The 20,147-nt window shown below is 63.8% G+C and overlaps 2 protein-coding genes and 1 long non-coding RNA gene across 8 annotated transcripts; 1 reads left to right on the top strand and 2 right to left on the bottom strand.

The window, feature by feature from the left end:
* The first annotated feature begins 807 nt into the window (after positions 1–807).
* Positions 808–9,533, top strand: RAP1GAP (RAP1 GTPase activating protein). 5 transcript variants are annotated; one of them, XM_071448826.1, is made up of 22 exons: positions 824–944; positions 2,636–2,712; positions 2,799–2,841; positions 2,952–2,990; positions 3,075–3,260; positions 4,023–4,117; positions 4,192–4,270; positions 4,437–4,490; positions 4,570–4,653; positions 4,733–4,833; positions 4,921–5,050; positions 5,492–5,647; positions 5,727–5,798; positions 5,896–5,982; positions 6,603–6,740; positions 7,371–7,439; positions 7,518–7,627; positions 7,723–7,794; positions 8,580–8,673; positions 8,757–8,838; positions 8,919–8,986; positions 9,067–9,533. In XM_071448826.1, the coding sequence occupies exons 3-22, from the start codon at positions 2,803–2,805 to the stop codon at positions 9,073–9,075; spliced, it is 1,764 nt and encodes a 587-aa protein (XP_071304927.1). In that variant the 5' UTR covers positions 824–944; positions 2,636–2,712; positions 2,799–2,802; the 3' UTR covers positions 9,076–9,533. The 5 variants fall into 5 exon arrangements, with proteins under 5 accessions (XP_071304928.1, XP_071304926.1, XP_071304927.1 ...); XM_071448827.1 differs by having other exon boundaries at positions 808–944; positions 2,536–2,712; positions 2,794–2,841; positions 7,371–7,627; XM_071448825.1 differs by having other exon boundaries at positions 823–944; positions 7,371–7,627.
* Positions 1,585–2,450, bottom strand: LOC139600563 (uncharacterized). Its single transcript, XR_011682601.1, has 3 exons — positions 2,343–2,450; positions 2,187–2,304; positions 1,585–2,147 (listed from the first exon to the last, which is right to left on the bottom strand). It is a non-coding gene; the product is annotated as an uncharacterized lncRNA (long non-coding RNA).
* A 1,799-nt stretch (positions 9,534–11,332) lies between the features above and the next one.
* Positions 11,333–19,291, bottom strand: ALPL (alkaline phosphatase, biomineralization associated). 2 transcript variants are annotated; one of them, XM_071449065.1, is made up of 12 exons: positions 19,134–19,291; positions 18,192–18,283; positions 18,001–18,120; positions 16,948–17,060; positions 16,191–16,365; positions 15,928–16,103; positions 14,448–14,591; positions 14,233–14,302; positions 13,465–13,599; positions 12,653–12,844; positions 12,129–12,248; positions 11,333–12,030 (listed from the first exon to the last, which is right to left on the bottom strand). In XM_071449065.1, the coding sequence occupies exons 2-12, from the start codon at positions 18,247–18,249 to the stop codon at positions 11,777–11,779; spliced, it is 1,557 nt and encodes a 518-aa protein (XP_071305166.1). In that variant the 5' UTR covers positions 18,250–18,283; positions 19,134–19,291; the 3' UTR covers positions 11,333–11,776. The 2 variants fall into 2 exon arrangements, with proteins under 2 accessions (XP_071305166.1, XP_071305167.1); XM_071449066.1 differs by having other exon boundaries at positions 19,161–19,283.
* Positions 19,292–20,147: the final 856 nt, after the last annotated feature.

Genomic DNA, 20,147 nt, shown 5'->3' with positions numbered 1-20,147 from the left:
CATCAACCTCTGTCCCCACCTGGGGGGGTCCCTGCTCTTCCTTGGGGCCCTCCAAGCCAGGGTGTCCCCCTGAGCCCCTGGGGGAGGCAAATGGGTGCTGGAGGTGGGGGGAGAAGAGACCCTTGGGGGATAGGGGGCACTGGGGATGGGCATTAGAGATGGGATGGGAATGGGGTGGGAGCTGGGGGGCCCTGGGTGTGGGGGGCTATGGGTGGGGGTCCCAGGGGGCCGCCCTGTGTGGGAGAGAGGAGGGGTTAAGGTTGGGGGGTACTCTGGGTACCAGGAATGGGGAATTATGGATGGGGGGGGGTTCCTGGGGGACCAGGGAGGGAGAGGTAGGGGAGGAGGAGCTTGGGCAGCGGGGATGGGGGTCCCTGAGTCCCAGGGAGGGGGGTCATGGATGAGCGGGGTCTGCCGGGAGCCAGGGCTGGGAAGAGGGGATGGGGGAGGCAGCTCTGGGTCCCGGGGAGAGAGCGGGGGGAGCCCCGCGAGCCGAGTCTGGGGGGAGATGGGGGCGATGGGCAGAGCCGTGCCCGGGTACCAACCGCGGGCAGGGGATGGAGATGGACCGGGGGGACAGGGACACGTTTGGGGGACAGGGACACGTCTGGGGGTCCCCCGCTCTGCGGGGCGCTGGGGAAGGAGGGGACACCCCGGCAGTCCCGGGGGTGACATCAGGGATGGAGCGGGGATCCCCAGTTCCGGATCTCCGTTCCCGGTGCCGTTTTCCCGGTGCCCGTGGCCGGCGGTCCGTTCCCGGTGCCCGTGGCCGTTCCCCGCTACGGTGCCCGGTTCCCGGTACCGGCTCCCGGTCCCACCGCCCCCGGAGGGGCCGCCCCGCCCCGCCGCACGTGACGCTGCGCGGTGGCAGCGAGCGCCGGGGCCCCGCTCGGCTCCGCTCGGTACCGGCCCCGCTCCGGGACCGCCCGGCCCCGCCGCCCCCGGTAAGTGCCGCCCTGCGGGGAGCGGGCAGCGCGGTCCCCCCGGAGATGCCCCTCGGGGGATGTCCCCTCATCCCCGCCGCGGCACCGGGGGGTCCGTCCGCCCGTGACCTTCACCGCTGCCGGTACCGGGGGAGGGGATGGGGGGGGAACGCTCCGGGCCTGGGGGGAAAGACCCGGGGTGGGGGCGGCGGCGGGGGGAGGAGCCCCCCATTGACCCCCCCAAATGTCCCCTCCATAATTGCACCCTGACACTTGCCCCCCACCAAACCTGCCCCCCCTCCCGGGTACCCCAAACCTGCCCCCTCTCGTGCCCCCCATCGCCTCCTGCCCCTGTTCCAATCTCCCCGCTCTGACTCCCGTGTCCCCCCAAACCCAATCTCCCCCCCCAGTCTGGCCCCCACATTTCGAACATCTCCCCCCCCCCCCCGTGCTCCCCCCACCCTCCCGGGCCGGAGCCCCCCGTGGGTGTGGGGGGGCGATAGGGGAGCCCCCCGGGCTCGCCCCCAGCCCGGCGGGGTCACGCAGCGGCCCGGGGGGTGCACGGGGCCGGGTGGCGATGTCGCATTGGCACGGGGACACCGGGGTCACACCTTGCACGGGGACGGGTCCCACCTGCACCGGGGCTGTGCTTGGCTGCGGTTGTGTTTGCACGGGGCCGGGTCACACCTGCGCTGGGGCTGGCTTTGCACGGGGACGGTGACATTTGCACCAATGTCCTGTTTGCACGGCGACGGTGACAATTGCACGAGGGTCCCTTTTGCACCAGGGACGTACTTGCACGTCATTGTGTTTGCACAGGGCCGGGTCACACTTGCACCGGGGCTGTGTTTGATGGGGACAGTGCCATTTGCATGGGGCCGGTGGCGTTTGCACGAGAACGGTCACATTGCCACGGGGAGAGCGACATTTGCACGGGGCCGGTGACACTGGCACGGGAATGATCGCACCCGCACCGGGAGAGACCCTGGGCAGGGGGTCGGTGCCACTGGCACGAAAATGAGCGTGCTTGCACCGCGCCAGTGACAGTTCCACGAGGGGGGGTGGCACTGGCTCGGGGTCAGTGACACTGGCGCGGGCGTGATCACATCTCACGGGGTGGGTGACACGGGCACGGGGTCGGTGCCACTGTCTCGGGGTCGGTGCCACTGTCTCGGGGTCGGTGCCACCTCACGGGGTGGTGACAGCTCCTGGGGTGGGTGACACCTCACGGGGTTGGTGCCACTTCCGCGGGGTCAGTGCCACCTCACGGTGTCGGTGCCACTTCCCGTGGTCGGTGCCACTGTCGCGGGGGTCGGTGCCACTGTCCCGGGCTCGGTGCCACTGTCGCGGGGTCGGTGCCGCCTCCCGTGGTCGGTGCCACCTGGCGGGCTCGGTGCCACCTCCCGGGCTCGGTGCCACCTGGCGGGGTCGGTGCCACTGTCGCGGGGTCTCGGCGCTGTCCGTGGTGCTGCCCCGCGCCGCCGCCTCCCGCCGGCAGAGGGCGCCCTTCGGGGGGGGGGGGGGTGGGGCTGGGGGGCTCCGGGGGTCCCCGCGGTCCCCACGCGGTGACCTCGCCCCGCCGCTCCCGCCCCGCTGGCCCTCGCACCCGCAGGGTGGCACTTGGCTCGCTGCCATCATCAGTTGGCTCCAGGGGTCGCGCTGCTGGCCGGGCGTCCCGGAGAGGGGCTCTGGGGGAGCTCTCGTGTCCCCAGGAAGCGCCATGGGACCCCCTGGACGCCCTCACACCACCTAGACCCATCTCCAGCCAGCAGCACCTCCCAACCCCCAGGTAAGCACCCGAGGGTGCCCCCCACCCTTGGGTGCCCACCCAAGGCGGGCAGACAGGCACTCAGAGCCCCTCTCTCGCCAGGGCAGCAGGATGGCCCAGCAGCGCCATGCCATCCCCCCACCTCTCAAGGTAGGTGTTGTTGGCGTGGGGGGTACGCAGCCAGCAGCACCCTGGGGTGCCACCATGGGCATCTCCCGTCCCACCGCCCATGGTGGCCGTCACCGCTCCGTGTCTTGCAGACGGAGGAGGATTACATCCCCTACCCCAGCGTGCACGAGGTAGGGCAGGGGGCTGAGGGGCAGTGCCAGGCCGGGCTGGGCTGGTGGGGGTGCCCAAAGCACCCACCACGGCTGTGGGCGCAGGTGCTGGGCCGGGAGGGGCCGTTCCCCCTCATCCTCCTGCCGCAGTTCGGGGGTTACTGGATCGAGGGCACCAACCACCAGCTGAGCGGGGCCCCCGACTCGCCCCCCACGCCGGTGCCCGGCACCCGGGCAAAGCTGGAAGGCAACCACACGGCCAAGATCTACCGCAAGCACTTCCTGGGCAAGGTGAGGCCCTGGGGGGCTGCAGGGCTGGGGGATGGCCCGTGGGTGTGGATGGGCAGGAGCTTGGAGACCACAAACTCAGGTGTTCCTGAATGTGGGTGGGAGTCCCATGGGCCATGGACATGGGGGTTCATGGATGTGGGCATGGCTACAGTGCTTGGGGTGGGTTCTCCTTGGGAATGGAAGGACATGGAGACCTCATGAACACAGGGGCTTTGGCATGTGGCTGCTTGTGGGCATGGGTCCTCCATGGGGTGGGTGGAAGGAGGTTGGTGCTGGGTCTCCATGGGCAGGAGAGCCCCTGGCACGGGTGCCCATGGAATGGGTTCTCCACAGGTTTGCATGGACATGGGGCTCCATAAGTTTGTGTGTCCTGGATGGCCCAAGGGGTGTGAGGCTCACTGAGTGTAGGTGCCCCATAGGTGGTACCTGACCTGTGGGTACAGGTGCTCATGGACACGGGTGCTCCATGGGGATGGGATGGGATGGGTGCTTTTGGGTGTGAGGATCCCACGGATATCGGTGTCCCATGGGTGCTCATGGACACAGATGTCCCATGGGTGTGGTGCTCATGGGCCTGGGTGTCTGATGAGTGCTCATGGGCATGGGTGTCCTACGGATTTGGATGCTCATGGACACGGGTGGACACAGATGTCACATGGATGTGGGTGCTCATGGGACTGGGTGTCCCATGGGTGCTCATGGACAGGGGTGTCCCGTGTCACAAGTGCCCCCACCCTGAGCGCCCTCGGCTCCTTCCCCCAGGAGCACTTCAACTACTACTCCCTGGACCCAGCGCTGGGACACCTGGTGTTCTCCCTCAAGTACGACGAGCAGGAGCAGCTCCACCTGCTGCTGCGGTGAGCGGGCTGCGGGAGGCACCCCCGGGAGCCGCCTGCCCCGGGGCTGCCCTGACGCCCTCCTCGCCCCGCAGCACCCGTGCCCGCACCCTGCACGATGTGGTGCCCATCTCCTGCCTGGCCGAGTTCCCCAACGTGGTGCAGATGGCCAAGGTGGGTGCGGCCCCACCCCCCAGCAGCACCCATGGGTGCCCCCAGCCCCGGGCCCCCCAAGGCAGCACCCATGGGTGCCTCTCAGCCCCAGACTCCCCAAGGCAGCACCCATGGGTGCTCCCAGCCCCGGGCCCCCCAAGGCAGCACCTCTCCTTCCTTCCCACAGCTGGTGTGCGAGGACGTCAACGTGGATCGCTTCTACCCCGTGCTCTATCCCAAGGTGAACGGGCTGCAGGGAGGGGGCACCTGGGCACCCCTGGGTGCCCCTCACCACCTTCTGACCCCTCCCCACCCTGCAGGCATCCCGCCTCATCCTCGCCTTTGATGAGCACGTGCTCAGCAACCACTTCAAATTTGGGGTCATCTACCAAAAACTGGGGCAGGTACGGGGTGGGGTGGGTGGGGGTCAGGGTGGGGGGAGTCCCTGGGTGGGTGCTGGCGCCCATCCCCGCCCCGCTGCAGACCTCCGAGGAGGAGCTTTTCGGCACCACGGAGGAGAGCCCGGCCTTCACCGAATTCCTCGACGTGCTGGGTCAGCGGGTGCAGCTGCGGGACTTCAAGGGGTGCGTGAGGGGATGCTGGGGGGGAAGGACCCTCGGGGTCAGGGTGCTGTCTCACCCACCCACCCACCCACGCACCCACGCACGCAGGTTCCGAGGGGGGCTGGATGTGACCCACGGACAGACGGGCAGCGAGTCGGTCTATTGCCACTTCCGTGACAAGGAGATCATGTTCCACGTCTCCACCAAACTGCCCTACACCGAGGGGGACGCCCAGCAGGTCAGCACCCATGGGGGCTGGGGAGGTGAAAGGAGGGGGGGACACTTGGGTGCTTGAGAGCAGGGGGTGGGAGGTGGCCCTGGGCACTTCTATGGGGTGGAAGGGATGTGGGGGCTTTGGGGATGTCCCATGGAATGGAGGGGACTCCTGGGTCACCCATGGGTGGTGGTAGTGGGGCCCAGGAGATGGCAGAGCACTCATGGGTGTGGGAAACATCTTTGGGATGCAGAGGGCTGTTAAGGCACCCATGGGTGCCAGGGGGGAGCTGTGGGATGCAGGGGGCTGGTGGAGCACCCATAGGGCTGGGGTGCATCTATGGGGCATAGGAGCTTTCATTCCTTTGATGCCCCCGGTGTGACCACCCTCTGTCCCTCGTGTCCTGCTGTCTCCCCCCATCCCCAATGTCCCCCGTGTCCCTCTGCACCCCACCTGTCCCCACAGCTGCAGCGGAAGCGTCACATCGGCAACGACATCGTGGCCATCGTCTTCCAGGACGAGAACACCCCGTTCGTCCCCGACATGATCGCCTCCAACTTCCTCCACGCCTTCGTGGTGGTGCAGCTGGAGCAGGGGGGCGCCCAGGGCACCCTCTACAAGGTACCCCCCCGTGCCTCAGTGTCCCCGTGCCCGTGGGGGCCCGTGGGGTGTCCCGTCACCCCCCCCCCACCCGCCACAGGTCTCCGTCACCGCCCGTGACGACGTTCCCTTCTTCGGCCCGCCGCTGCCCGACCCCGCCGTCTTCAGGAAGGTGAGAGAAGCCCGTGGGTGCCACCGGGGAGCCCCTGGGGACCCCCACGTGCCCACCCACCCACCCACGCTCCCCCCGGGCCGCCCGCACCCCGCAGGGCCCCGAGTTCCAGGAGTTCCTGCTGACCAAGCTCATCAACGCCGAGTACGCCTGCTACCGTGCCGAGAAGTTCGCCAAGCTGGAGGTGCGGGCACGGGGCTGTGGGCACAGGGCACTGGGGGCACCCAGAGGGGCTGCGGGCGCGGGGCGCTGGGGGCACCCAGAGGGGCTGAGGGCACCCAGAGGGGCTGCGGGCACGGGGCTGTGGGCACAGGGCACTGGGTGCGGTGCCCGCTGTGGGGCCCGCACACACCGTGGGTGGGCAGGGGCTGTGTCCCCGTCGGCGCAGGGCGGTGGTGCCCGGGTAGGGGGTGTCTCGGGGGTGTCTCACGGGAGGGGCATCAGCTCGGGGGGCGGCCCCGTGTGGGTGCAGCGCTGGGCTGTGGGTGCAGCAGCCAGGGATGGGTGGCAGCGGTGGCCTGCGGGGCGCTGTGGGCGGCATCGCGTGGGTGCAGCGGGGCGGGGGCTGGTCCTGCGTGGGTGGAGGGTGTGTGGTGCGGGGGTGGGTGTCTGGAACGGCGCAGCCGTGGGGCGGGGTGCGGGGCTGGGTGCGGGCTGGGTGCGGGGGTGGGTGCGGGGTTGGTTGCGGGCTGGGTGCGGGGCTGGGTGCGGGCTGGGTGCGGGGCTGGATGCGGGGTTGGTTGCGGGCTGGGTGCGGGGCTGGGCGGTCTCGCGTGGGCGCAGCAGTGCGGGGCTGGCGCGCAGGAGCGGACGCGGGCGGCGCTGCTGGAGACGCTGCACGAGGAGCTGCAGGCGCGCAGCCAGGCCATGCTGGGGCTCAGCCCCGACGATGAGCGCCCCGACAACGGCGGCGCCGCCCCGGGCTTCTTCGAGTCCTTCAAGGTGGGGCGCGGGGGTCCCGCACCCCCCACACCCCCGCATGCAGCACTGCGGGGCCAGGCCCCCTCCCCGGGTCCCCGCCCAGGACACGCCCCCTCGGCACTGGCCACGCCCCTGTATTGACCACGCCTCTTTGCTGTGACCGCGCCCTGGCCTTGGCCCCACCCTCTGCGCGCGCAGCCGATCTGAGGGGGCGTGGCTGAGGCCACACCCCGCCCCGGCCACGCCCCTTTACGGACCAGAACGACCCTGTGACCACAAGCCCCGCCCCGTCCCTCAACAAACCGGGCCCGTCTAGGCCACGCCCCCTCGTCGGCATAAGCCCCGCCCAAATTACTGGCCTCGCCCCGTGACTTAAGTCCCGCCCCTCATTAAAAGCCCCTCCCATTTCACCTTTGGCTCCGCCCCCCCGGTACTCGTGTTGCCCCCCGGTGCCCGGTTCCCCCCCCAGGACCCGGTTCCGTCTCGGTACCCGGCTTCCCCCGGTGCCTGGTCCCCCCCCTCGGTACCCGGTTTCCCCCCGGTATCCGGGTTCCCCCCGTACCTGGTCCCCCCCCCGGTGCCCGGTTCCCCCCCGGTGCCCGGTTCCCCGCACCCCGTGGTCCCCGGTCGCTGACCCGCTGCCGCCCTCAGTCGCTGCTGGTGCCCGGGAGCCGCCGGGGACGCCGCGGCAGCGCCATCGGGCTGGGCTCGGTGGAAGAGGTGGGTACCGGTACCTCGCTGTCCCCACTCGGTGTCCCCCCGGTTCCCGGTGTCCCCCCGGTTAACGGCGCCCCGCAGGCGCTGCTGGTGCCCGGAAAGAGCCCGTCACGGCGGCGGCCCGGCCCCCTCGGCTCCCGCCGCTCCAGCGCCATCGGCATCGAGAGCATCCAGGAGGCGCCGGCCGGCAGGTGAGCGCCGGTAGCGGCACCGCCGCTGTCCCCTCCCGATGTCCCCTCCCGATGTCCCCTCCCGATGTCACCTCACTGCCGTCGCCTCCCCGCAGGGACGGCCCCGCAGCCGCCGACGGCTCCAGCTCCACACACAGCTCCCCCGAGAGCCGCCGGAACCCCGACAGGTCCCGCAGCTGGCACCGGGATCGGGGACACGGGGACAGGAGGGCACTGGGGTGGGAATGTTTGGGGACTGGAGGACTCTGGGATGGTGTGGCAACGGGACAGGGTGGCACCAGGATGGGGTGACTCCAGCACCAGGTGACATGGGTACTGCAGGACACTGGGATGGTGCAGCCCAAGGACAGGGTGACACCAGGATGGGGTGGCACAGGGATGGGCACTGGGACAAGTGAAGGTGACACAGGGAGCGGAGGGATGGGACAGTGAAGGAATGCAGTGGGCCAGAGTGACGGCTGGGTGGGACGGCACCGGGACGAGGTGGCACCAGCATGGCTGGCACAGGGACAAGTGGGGGGACAAGACACCAGAGGGACAGGGTGTCACAGGGACAGGTTCACTCAGGGTCTGTATGGCCCAGGGACAAGGTGGCAGGGGGCTGTGGGGTGGCACTCGGGTGGCTTGGATGCAGGTTGGCATGAAGGTGGGTGGCACAGGGACACATGGCACGGGGATAGGTTGGTGTGATGACAAGGGACATGGGGACAGGATTGCATGGGGCTGGGACCTCCCAGGGATGGGATGGGGTGGGGACAGGCTGCCATGGGGATGGGACATGCCGGGGCTAGGGTGACACGAGGATGCAGTGTCCCGGACGGGGTGGTGTGGGGACAGGGTGTCCCGGGGCCAGCACAGCATCTCAGCGGGCCACTGTGGTGGCCACGAGGCGCGGTGCCAGCCTGTTGTGGCCTTGGGGACCGTCCCTGGCCTTGGGGACTGTCCCTGGCAGGGCCGAGAAGCCGGAGCCGCCGGATTTCTCCCGCTCCTCCTCCAGCGCCAGCAGCTTCGGCAGCGCCGCGGAGGAGCCCGGCGAGCCGGGCCGGGTACGGGGAGCCCGGGGGCCGGGGGGGTCCGGGGGGGCACTTTGGGGTGGGCAGCACCCCCTGACCCCCCTCCGCCCCCTCAGGAGAGCCGCTCGCCCTCGGGGAGCCACCGCGACGCCTTCACGGACACGCCCTGGCCCGATGACCCCCCCGGGACCCCCCCAGGTAGCCCAGCACACCCAGCTCGGGGCGCCGGGGGGCCGGGGGACCCCTCGGGGTGCTCACGGTCCCCCCCTTTGCCCCAGGCCGCCGCCCGCCTGACCCCCCGTGCCCTGAGATCAAAATCCAGCTGGAGCAGCCCCCCCAGAACCCGGTGAGGCTGCTTGGCCCCCTCCACCCGTGCAGTGTGGGGGTGCCCACACTGGGGCGCCCCCACTGATGTCCCTCCCACAGGGCTCATAGTCATCCCCCCACCTGCGGGGGTGTCACTGCTTCACCCCCCTCTGTGTGCCACCCCCGTGCCAGGAGCTGAAGCCATCGTCCCCGGTGCAGGATTGGGGGGACCCCCAACAAAAATTGGGATGCGCCCCCCCCTCCAGACAATCTCTGTCACCCCAAAAACCCTTTGGGTGAGGGGGTGATGCACCACAAAGGGGCCTCCCCTCTGCCGTGACCCCAAAATGAAGAGTGGGTCCAACCCCAGCATCATCCCCTCCCCCCAAAAAACCAGAGGGGACTCAAATCCAGGGTAACCCCAAAGTGGAGCTCCCTCTCCCCCCTTTTATTTTAAGGGACAAAAGTTCCGGAATGTGCTGGAGGCTGGAACTGGGGGGAGGGGGAGGAATATTTTTTCACACCCTCCCAAACTGTGTTTGTGTTTCCCGTGAGTCCTGTATAAAATAAAGGTTTATTTATCGCTACAGTGGGGGTCGTCTCCAACATCTAGGGGCTCCCCAAAACCCCAAACCATCAGTGGGGGCTGTAAAAGCACTCATGTTGGGGAGACATTTAGCCAAATCTTGGGGTTTCACAGCAGCTGGGCTGAGCAAAGCCTTCCTTTGATGGTGCCTATTTTTGGGGTGCTCTGAGTACCCCAAAATACAGCAGGCAGTGCCCTCAGCCCCCCCTCCCCGGGTGCCTCTTTCAGCTCTGCTGGTCAGCCCGGCGTCAGGAGCGGCTTTTGGCCCCAGCCCCGTGGCCAGCGGCGTCCTGCCAACCCCCCGGCCAAGGCAGAGTGGTTCCCACCCCCCTGAACCCCCAAAAACCACGCGGCACCCCGGGAGTGGTTAAACATAGCCCAGGTTCTGGGAATGCCAGCAGCCGGCCCTGCTCGGGATCTGGCACTGCCTGGGGGGCAAAGGGGGGGGTGAGAGACCCCCAAATCCTGCCCTGCCAGGGTTAGAGACCCCCACATCCAGCCCTGACAGGGTTAGAGCCCCCCAAAAGCGTCAGCACCCTCGAAATCCAGCCCTGCTGAGGTCAGAGCCCCCAAATCCAGCCCTGCCAGGATTAGAGCCCCCCAAATCCAGCCCTGCCGGGGTCAGCACCCTCGAAATCCAGCTCTGCTGAGGTCAGAGCCCCCCAAATCCTGCCCTGCCGGGGTTAGAGCTCCCCCCAAATCCTGCCCTGTGAGGGTTAGAGACCCCCAAATCCTGCCCTCCCAAGGTCAGCACCCCCCAAATCCTGCCCTGCCAGGGTCAGAGCACCCCAAATCCTGCCCTGCTGAGGTTAGAGATCCCCAAATCAACCCTGCCAAGGTTAGAAACCCCCAAATCCAATCCTGCCGAGGTCAGAGCCCCCCGAAATCCAGCCCTGCTGGGGTCAGAGCCCACCAAATCCTGTCCTGCCGGGGTCAGAGCCCCCCAAATCCTGCCCTGCCAGGGTCAGAGCCCCCCAGATCCTGCCTTGCTGAGTTCAGAGCCCCCCCAATCCATCCCTGCCAGGGTCAGAGCCTCCACCCGCTCTGGAGGATCCTGGTTAATGAGGAACTGGACCTTTAATTATAAAACTGGTGAATGAATGAAAAAAGAGGGAGGGGTTTAGGGGGTATTTGGGGGAGGCAGGGCAGTGTTTTCCCAGCCATCTGCACAAGCACAGGAGCTCAGGGGCACCGTGGGACTTCTGCCCCGTGCCAGGGGTCATTTGCACAAGCCCAGGGACTCAGGCACGTGTTTGCACTGCACATTTTCACTGTGTGTCACTCACAGTGACAGTCACACGTGCACGGTGCCTTTTGTACATGGCACGGGGAATTCGGGCACAGTGACATCTGCACATGTGCAAGGCACTAGGCACATTGACATCTTGGTGACATTTGCACACGCAGGGCACCTTTTGCTCAGCTCAGGCAGCGTCTGCGAGTGCACAGTGGCACTGGCACAGTGACATTTGCATGTGCAAGGCACTGTACCCACTTGCACGGTGACATTGGCACAAGCACAGTGACATTTGCCTGCTTCCAGCACCCTTTGCTCACCCAGTGTCACTCCCAGCACCCCTCCAGCTGCACAAGCCCTTTCCCCTTGTGACCCCACCCACTAATTATCCCCCTAATTACCTCACCCCAAAGAAGAGGGCATGCCCAAGGGCGTCCCACCCCTCACATCCAGCTTTGCTGCCTTTACCCCCCCTTCCACAACCCCAGCCCCAACCCCTCCCAAATCCCTCCCGGGGCAGCAAATTGCTTTAACCCGAAGAATTTTAAAACAAAATAAATCACTGAGGAGACAACAAAACCCAAGTTTAGGGACAAATTAACCCGATGAGTTAATTTTTTTTCCCATCTTCGTGTGGTCCCTGGCTCCTCCACACATGTGACGAGTTGGGCACCAGGGTCAGTCCTCAGCCAAGGGACCACAGAGGCATTTTGGGACCCAGCCCCACGGCGTTTCGCTCAAAGAGGGGGTTTTATCCACCAAGGCTCCGGCTGCCATCCCAAATCCCGCGGTGGGTTTGGGATAGGCCAGGGAACGCTGCTAATTATAGGGAAGGAACCATGTATTTACAGAGGCAGCTCCCAGCACCAAACCACCGGCGGCTGCTTTTGCTCCGCTGAGTCTCTCTGTTCTCTCTCTCCTCTTTCCCGGGCGCTGCTGTCCACAGAAAAATAAAAAGGGGGGATGAATTAAAAATAAATCCCCCTCGGTGATTTGCAAGAGGCACTTTAGCAGAGGAGGAGGAGGAGGAGGCCGAGGAAGGGCAGGAGCAGGGGGGTGGCGGGGCGGGCGGCGGCGTTGCAGTGGCCTCGGTTGGAGCCGATGCAGGCGGCGTAGGCCATGGCGTGGGGGATGTAGTTCTGCTCGTGGACCCCGTGCAGCAGGTGGGCCATGGGCCCGCGGGCGAACACGGCCACGTCCTCGCCACCGTGGGTCTCCTGCCGCAGCGGCACGGCCGACTGCGCCTGGTAGTCAGCGTGTGCTGGGGGAAAACGGCAGAAGGGAGAATCGTTTAAGAACCCGGCTCATTTTGGCCAAACTGGGCTGATTTCAAGGGGTTTTGGCCCAAAACGTACGCACCGAAATCCACGGCAGAGACGTTTTCTCGCTCGCCCGCCACGATTTTATAGCCAGGGCCGTTGCCATAGAGGATGGAGGTGAAGGGTTTGCGGTCCACGTCGCTCTGCATCGGGGCCAGACCTGGCAGTGGGGCACAGTCAGCTGGACAGGATCCTCCCACGGTGTCCCTGAGCTGTCCCCGAGCTGTCCCCAGGGTCTCCCCCAGCTGTCTCTGGAGTGTCCCCAGGCTGTCCTCAGGCTGTCCCCAGGGTGTTCCTGAGCTGTCCCCAGGCTCTCCCCAGGGTATCCCCGAGCTGTCCCCAGGATGTCCCCCAGCTGCCTCTGGAGTGTCTCCAGGCTGTCCCCCAGCTGTCCCGGAATTGTTCCTGAGTTGTCCCTGGGGTATCCCCAAGCTGTCCCCAGGGTACCTCCAGGCTGTCCCCGGGGTGTCCCCAAGCTGTCCCCAAGCTGTCCCCAGGCTGTCTGTGATCTATCCCCGGTGTGTCCCCGAGCTGTCCCCGGTGCCGTGGCCGGGCAGGACTCACCAAAGATGGGGTTCCCGCGGGGGGTGTAGCCGCCGAAGGTGAAGACGTGCGAGTGGTCGGCGGTGACGACGCTGAGCGTGTCCTGGGTGGACGTGAGGCGTGTGGCCAGCCCGATGGCCCTGTCCAGCTCCACCGCCTCGTGCAGCGCCTGCTTTGCCTTCCCCTCGTGGTGCCCGTGGTCGATGCGGCCGCCTGCAGAACCCAGCACCTCTCAGCATTGCCCGCTTCTTCCCAGCCTTGCAACCCCCTTTATTCCCTTTCTGTGTCCTCCCCTCACCCCATTTATCCCCCCTTTTTACATCCCACATCCTCCCTTTTGCACCCCCCAGACCCTTTATGCCTCTTTCTCATCCCCCTACCCTGTTTTAGCACTCCACCTTCACCACTTTTATCCCTCCTTTTTTGCACCTTCATTGCCTGTTACCCCTCTTTTTGCAGCCCCCTATATCCCCTTTATCTGTCATTTGTGTATCCCCCACCACCCCTTTATCCTTCCTCCCTGTCACCCCCTTTTTTTGCACTCTCATCTCCCCATTATCTTCCCTTTATGCACCATCACCTTGAATCCCCATTTTTGTTCTTCCATCACTCCCTTTATCATCCTTGTCCACCTTCTCATCCTCACTTTTTGTACCTCCCCTTTATCCAATTCCCCACCTTTTAGCACCCTCTTTTGCACCCCATCACCCCCTTTTTCCTCTCTTTGTGTCCCCATCACCCCTTTAATTCTCCTCTTGCACCCTTCTTTTATAGAATCCCCCCATTTTTGCACCCCCATTGCCCCCTTTTATGCCCCATTTCTACACCCCCACCTTCAACCAGGAGGAAGAACCCTCGAGGATTTTTCTGGAGCATCCTGATGGCCACGGACACCATCTCACTGAGGGACGGGTCTGTATCGTTGTTCCTGTCCAGCTCGTACATCATGTCCCCTGGCTCGAAGAGGCCTGGGGACAGGGACACTGCTGGAGACATCCTTTTCCACCAAAAGAAAAAGGGGGGGCCTAATCCTGCTCCTTGTGCTGACTCAAGTGTTTCACACACTGCTGGATCCAGGAAGATTAGATAGAAACCGGACAATCCCAGCCCTTCCTTCCTCCTGCCCTGCTGGATTCCACATTCCAGTTGGGATGGGAATTTCACTGCTGACAAAAGAACTGCATCCCTAGGAGGGAGATGTATCCCAGGGTGGGAGCAGCAGCATCCTTGGGGGTGGAACATTGTTCTTGGTGGGCAGCACATCCTTGAGGGCACACCAGCGTCCCCAGGGTGGGGCACCAGCATTTCCAGGGAAATTGCAGCCTCTTTGGGAGGTGGCAGCAGGAGCACCACCCTTGGGGGTGTAACAGCATCCCTTTGGGGTACCAGCATCCCCAGGGAGGTAACAGGATCATTTGGGGGGGTACCAGCATCCCCAAGGGAATAGAACCATGTTTGGGGGCTACCAGCATGTCCAGGACATGGCACCATCCCTTAGAGGATAACTGACCACTGCAGCTGCCCCAGCAGCCCAGAACAGGGCAGGGGTCCCCATAAAGCACCCAGCTGATGCCAGGGCACCCGTGGGTGCAGGGACTCACCCAGCAGGAAGTCAACACGGGTGAGGTTGAGCGCCAGCAGCGCCCGCCGGTGCCACACGTACTCAGCAACCTGGGGACAGGGGACAGGCATTGTCACCTCTCCATTGCTTCTGCCATCCCTGAGACACTCCCCAAGATATTGCACCCCCAGGAATGGCTCAACAGGGTCACAGGGGAGGGAGATGTGTGTGCACCCCACCCCAGATCCCTGTCACCTTGCCGCGGGGCTTGGCCTCCCGCCACGCCTGGACAAGGTTCCGGCCGTCCAGGCGGGTGCCCCGCTGCTTCTCCTCATGGGGATATTCCACATCACTGACATTTCTGGGGTACATATATTTCCGCCCTCCACCCAGGATCACCTGCAAAAGAGGGGTGGAAAGGTAGTTTTTAATATTTTTAAATTATTTGAAATCTCCCCCTCCAGCTGGGGTTTAATGGGGGAAGACCCCAAAGGGGCAGAGCAGGATGTCCAGGAAAGCCCTGGAGTTGTGGGCAAAAACACCCGAGGAATTTCACCTTGCCCAAAATAACTCTGAATATCTTCCTATTAATTAAAACCCAGGACAAAAATAACCATTTCCAGCAGGGATTTGGCTTTTTGAATTTTTTTTTCCCCAATCTGTGGGAAGGATGCTCCACATCGGGATCCCCATATGAACCCGCTGGGATGGAGCCCCATCCCGCGGCTCTCCCTGTTTGCTTTGGAGCCTGATTTATTTGGCCTCTGTTATTTATAACCTAGCAGAGATTTTATGGTTTTTTTGTATTTTTTCCCCCTTTCTCTGTGTAGAAGGTGAATTATAAAGCTGCAAAACACCAACGCCAAAATTATTAACAAAAAAGAAGGGAAAAAAAGTCTTTTCCCCACTATATAATTATTTCCAGCCTGGGACAGAGTTAAAATTATATTAAAGGGAAAAAAAAACAGCAAAAGAGGCTATTAAAGAGCTAAATAACAGGCTGGGATGTTTTGCTTTGGGGCTATTTTGAAGGACAGAAGAAGATTTATTTACAGTGCTGAATTTCTGCATAAATCCACAGTAAGGAGCAGAACTGGGGGGAAAAGGAAGAATTTTGGGTCTGGGAAGTATGGGAAGGGAGGAGGCTAAGATGGATTTGTGGGGCTTGATCCTACAGGTGCTTGTGGTCCAAGACCTACGTCTGAATTCCCTGGTCCCATGTCCACCTGAAAGTGCTGGTATCTCATCCATGGTGGTCCTGGTCCCATATTTGATGAGGGCCCCAACTCTGTACCCATGGGTGGTCTTGGTTCTGCACCCATGGGTGGTCCCAGCCCACCATTGCATTGGGGTCCCAACTCTGGGATCATTGGTTCCATATCCACCCATGGCTGGTCTCAGCCTCACATTTGCAGGGGTGGTCCTTGTTTTGTACCCACTCACAGTCCTGACCCTGCACCCCTTGGTGGTTCCAGCCCAGCATCTCCTGGGAGTCCTCGCCCTTCAACCAGTGGTGGTTCCAGCCCAACATCTCCTGGGAGTCCTGACTCTTTAACCACTGGTGGTTCCAGCCCAGCATCTCCTGGGAGTCCTGGCTCTTCAACCAGTGGTGGTCCTGGTGACACATCTACCCACAGCCCTGTCCCCACCCTTGGCTGGCTCCAACCCCCATCCTAGGCTGTCCTGGTCCCATCCCCCTGCCTGTAGGGCACATTCCTGGTGTCCTCATCCCTACCTCGATGTCAGGGATGTTCTCCACCAGCTGCCGGGCGATATCCTTGCAGCCCCCCTCCAGGGCGTCCGGGGGCATCTCCCCATCCGAGTACCAGTCGCGGTTGGCAGAGTGGGCGTAGGCAGCGCTGGGCGTGGCGTGGGTCACGCGTGTGGTGGTGACGATGCCCACGGCCTTGCCTGCGCCAGCAGTTCAGGGGACAATGGTGAGAACACCCCCAAAACCGCCCGCTGGACCTCCTGCCCAGGAGTCCCGCTGTCCCTCACCTGCCTCCTTGGCCCAGCGGAGGATGGAGGTCACCTCCTGGCCCTTGGTGGTGTTGCAGCGGTCCCGGGTGACACCAGCGCTGACCCCCAGTGTCCCCTCATTGGCTTTGACACCGCAGAGGTAGGCGGTGGCCGTGCCCGCGCTGTCGGGCACCTGGGCGTTGGTGTTGTAGGTCTGGAAGGTGGGAGACGGATCAACCCCATCGTTATCACCACCATCATTGTCTTTCTCCACCACCAGTGCCACTGACAGCACCGTTCCCACCCTGGGGCTTCCCTCTCTGTGCTGTTTGGCTGCACCAGACCCCCATCCCACCTGTGTCCCCTCTTTTTGCCCTTTGCCCCCCATTTCACCCCCTGCTCCCTCTACCGTGGGGGCACATCCCCCCCCTCACTGCATTTTGCTGCTTTTAGCCTTTTTTCAGTCCCTCTTTTGGCAGGGAGATGGAAGCCACTGCCACGGGCATCCCCACGGGGTGAACGGAGGTGGCTGCTGGCTTCGAATTTAATTATTATTTTAAAATGTTTTGTTCAGCAAAACGAGCCCGGGAGAAGCAGGGGGGTCCCGTGGCGTCCCGCAGCCGGCGGGCTCCTCCTGCCCCCCTCCTCGTTCCCACGGCCGGCCCCTGGCACGGCCAGCGGGCACCGGAGCCAGCTGCCTTCGCCCGCCCCTGACCTAATTTCGGCTCGGTCGATGCCGCCCGCCCGTGGCCTTGCGGCGGGTGTCGTGTCCCCGTGGGTGCCCCGGGGGGCTCACCTTGGCCAGGGCCACGAAGGGGAACTTGTCCATCTCCAGCAGGCTCTCCTCGCCCTGCCCGTGCAGCTGCCCTTTGAGGATGCGGGCGGCCGTGACCGTGGAGACGCCCATTCCTGCGGGACAGTGTCAGCCCGGCGGCACCGGCAGCGGGCAGCACAGCCCGCCCCGCGCGAACCCCGCTCATCTCCACTTAGCCCGTCGTCCAGGTTATCCCATTGCTCAGTTTATCGCAGCAACCAATTTTTGCAAGCCCAGTTTATTGTGCAGCCAGTTTATCCCAGCTCCCAGTTTATCCCAGTAGCCACTTTTCATTGCAAAGCAGTTTATCACAGAACCCAGTTTATCCCAGTAGCCACTTTTCATTGCAAAGCAGTTTATCACAGAACCCAGTTTATTGCAATGCCCAACTTTTTGCAAATCCAATTCATTCCAGCACATGGTTTATCCCAGCACCCACTTCATTGCAATCCCAGTTTATGCCAGCACTCAAATGATGACAAAACCAATTTACCTGAGCACCCAATTCTTTGCCAATTCAGTTTATCCCTGCACCAGATTACTGCAATCCCAGTTCATTGCAGCACCCAATTTATTGCAACCCAGTTCACCCCAGCACCCAATATTCATTGCAAACCCAACTTATTGCAGCACTCAACTTACTCTAAATCCAGTTCATACCAGCACCCAGTTTACCCCAGCACCCACCTTAACACAAACCAAACTGACTGCAGCCACCAATATTTTTTGCAAATCCAGTTTATCCAGCACCCACAAAATTAATTGAGTTTACTGTAAACTCAGTTTACCATAGCACCCATTTTTTTGTAAATCCAGTTCATAGCAACACCCAGTTTACCCCAGAACAGATCTTTTTGCAAACCTTTTTGCACCAACACCCAATTTACTGGAACCCCAGTTTATCCCAGAACACAACTCACCACAGCACCCAATGTGTTGAAGCCCCAGTTTATGCCAGCACCCACTTTATTGCACCCACTTCATCACCCCCTGTGCTGCCCCCGCCCCGGGGTGGGTGCTCCCCTCCCATCTCACCGTCCCCCAGGAAGAGGATGAGGTTCTTGGCCACGTTCTGGTTGAGGCGCTGGAGCCGCAGCGCGTTCCGCAGGGTCTCCTGCGCCTGCCGCCGCCAGTACTCGGGGTCCTTCTCCCTCTCTGCGGGGGAACGGGCTCATAGCACCCCACAGCACAGCTTTTGGGGTGCTGCCCCTCCAAACCTCACCTACCCGGGACCAGCGATGCCGAGCAGAGCTGGGCAAGGAGGAGGACGAACAGAGCCTTCATCCTGCGGCGCTGAGCGGGTGCTGCCAGGAGAGAGCTGCAAGGGGGGTGGCACCCGCTCGTGCCTCAGTTTCCCCACTGAGACCTTTGCCCCGGGGTCAGCCAAGCGAGGACGGAAAGAAATGTCCCCTCCCTGCACAGTCACCGATGTGACCCCCCTGGGGACATGCCAGCTTACCCCCCCTCCCTGGCCATCAGTCCCATGAGGCGTCACCTCACTGTCACCAACCCGAGCTGGGGGAAGCCGAGATGGCCCCTGTGGCACAGTGAGGTCCCCATCACACAGCCATGTCCCCATCACATGTGTGTCCCACTTCCATGCCCATGTCCCCATCATGTGCTTGTGCACCTCTCGTGTGTCCCCATCATGTGTCCCTGTCACCTCTGTGTTCCCATCCCATGTCCATGTCTCCACTGCACATCTGCAGTCCCATCACACACCCGTGTCCCCACCACGTCCCCTGTGTGTGCCATGTCCCTAATGTCCCCATCCGACACCCCTGTCCCCATCCCTATCACACACCTGCGTCCCTGTTGCATTTCTGTCCTTGTTGTGCACTCATGTCCCCACATGACCATGTCCCATGACACATCCATGTCCTTACTGCACGCCCGTGTCCCCATCCCGTGGCTGTGTGCCCGCCACACGCTCGTGGCCCCACTGCATGTCTGTGTCCCTGTTGCACACCCAGGTCCCTGTAGCATCTCCGTGTCCCCGCTGCACACGCACGTCCTCAGCACACTCCCGTGTCCCCGTGGCACTCTCCTGTCCCCATCACCCCCACAGCGCCCCCCCTCCGCCGCACGCCCCCTCAGCCCGCGCTCCCCGGAGAGCCTCCGTCCGTCCGTCCCCCGGGATGGCAGCGGTGGCCCCCGGGGGTCCTTACCGGGGATGGGGGCTGTCACACTCGTACCCGCACTAACTTGGGTCCCTACACCCACGTCCCTCTGGGCGGCGGGAGGAGGCCGGGCCGGGGGGACCGCGAGCCCTTAAATCCCCCCGCACCCGGCCTTCGCCTCCTCCTCCTCCTCCCCTTCCTCCACCCTCCCCCTGCTGCCAGCAAGGGGGGGCGGGAGGAGAAAGGGCCACAACTGGGCTTACTGGTGCCCTCTGCCGGGTTATACTGGGAGGACTGGGAGGACTGGGGAGCACCAAGCCTGGCTAGAAGTGCTGAGCAACCCTCCCGCTCTTCACACGCGGGAGTTTGGGGTGCCTCTTGGCGGGGTAGATGTGTGCTTTGCCGGATTTTGCATTATTTTCACCCAAACTGTGCTAGCCGCACCAGCGAGGGGTTGGGTTGAGGTGGAGGTGATGGAGATGAGTGGGGTCTCCCTGCCTCAGTTTCCCCACACGGGCTCCTGCAGCAGCCCACGAGAGATCCCTGGTGGGATCCCGCGGCATTACTGTCGGTCCCACAATAAACACGGCGTGGTGACGAGGGGGTGACTCCCAGCCCTGCCTCAATTTCCCCGTGCCGTGGGCCCGGGGGGCTCCGTGACCCGCGGAGCCGCCCGTGACCTCCCAGAAGGTGGCGGTCTCGGCCCAAAAATCCGCTCCCCGAGAGCCTCGGGGGGCAACCGAGGGAGCCCCAACACGGCCGCGATGCCAGGGGACGGGCACGGCCTCGGCCTCTTGCGGACCCTCCAGATCCCTCCTGAACCCTCTCCCCTTACCCCTTTCCACCCTCCCTTCACCTCTCTGCACCCCCCGGCCCTTTCGCAGCCCAGCAGAAGCGATTTGCAGCCCCGTGGGTGTGATGAGCGTGTCAGTGCTCAGCCCGCCGGGGCAGCGCAGGGGGCGGACGGAGGTGGCACCGCGTGTCCCCATCCCTGTCCCCACGGCCGGGCAGCCGCCGGCGCCTTTCGGCGTGGGGAAGCTGCACCCACCCGTGCTTTTCAGC

This window comes from Agelaius tricolor, unplaced genomic scaffold (assembly GCF_023055355.1).
Source record: "Agelaius tricolor isolate 1412-34295 unplaced genomic scaffold, bAgeTri1.0.p SCAF_28, whole genome shotgun sequence".
In the NCBI taxonomy this organism is placed as follows: Eukaryota; Metazoa; Chordata; class Aves; order Passeriformes; family Icteridae; genus Agelaius; species Agelaius tricolor.
The sequence above is the reverse complement of the archived record's forward strand: the minus strand, read 5'-3'. Positions and strand labels throughout refer to the sequence as shown.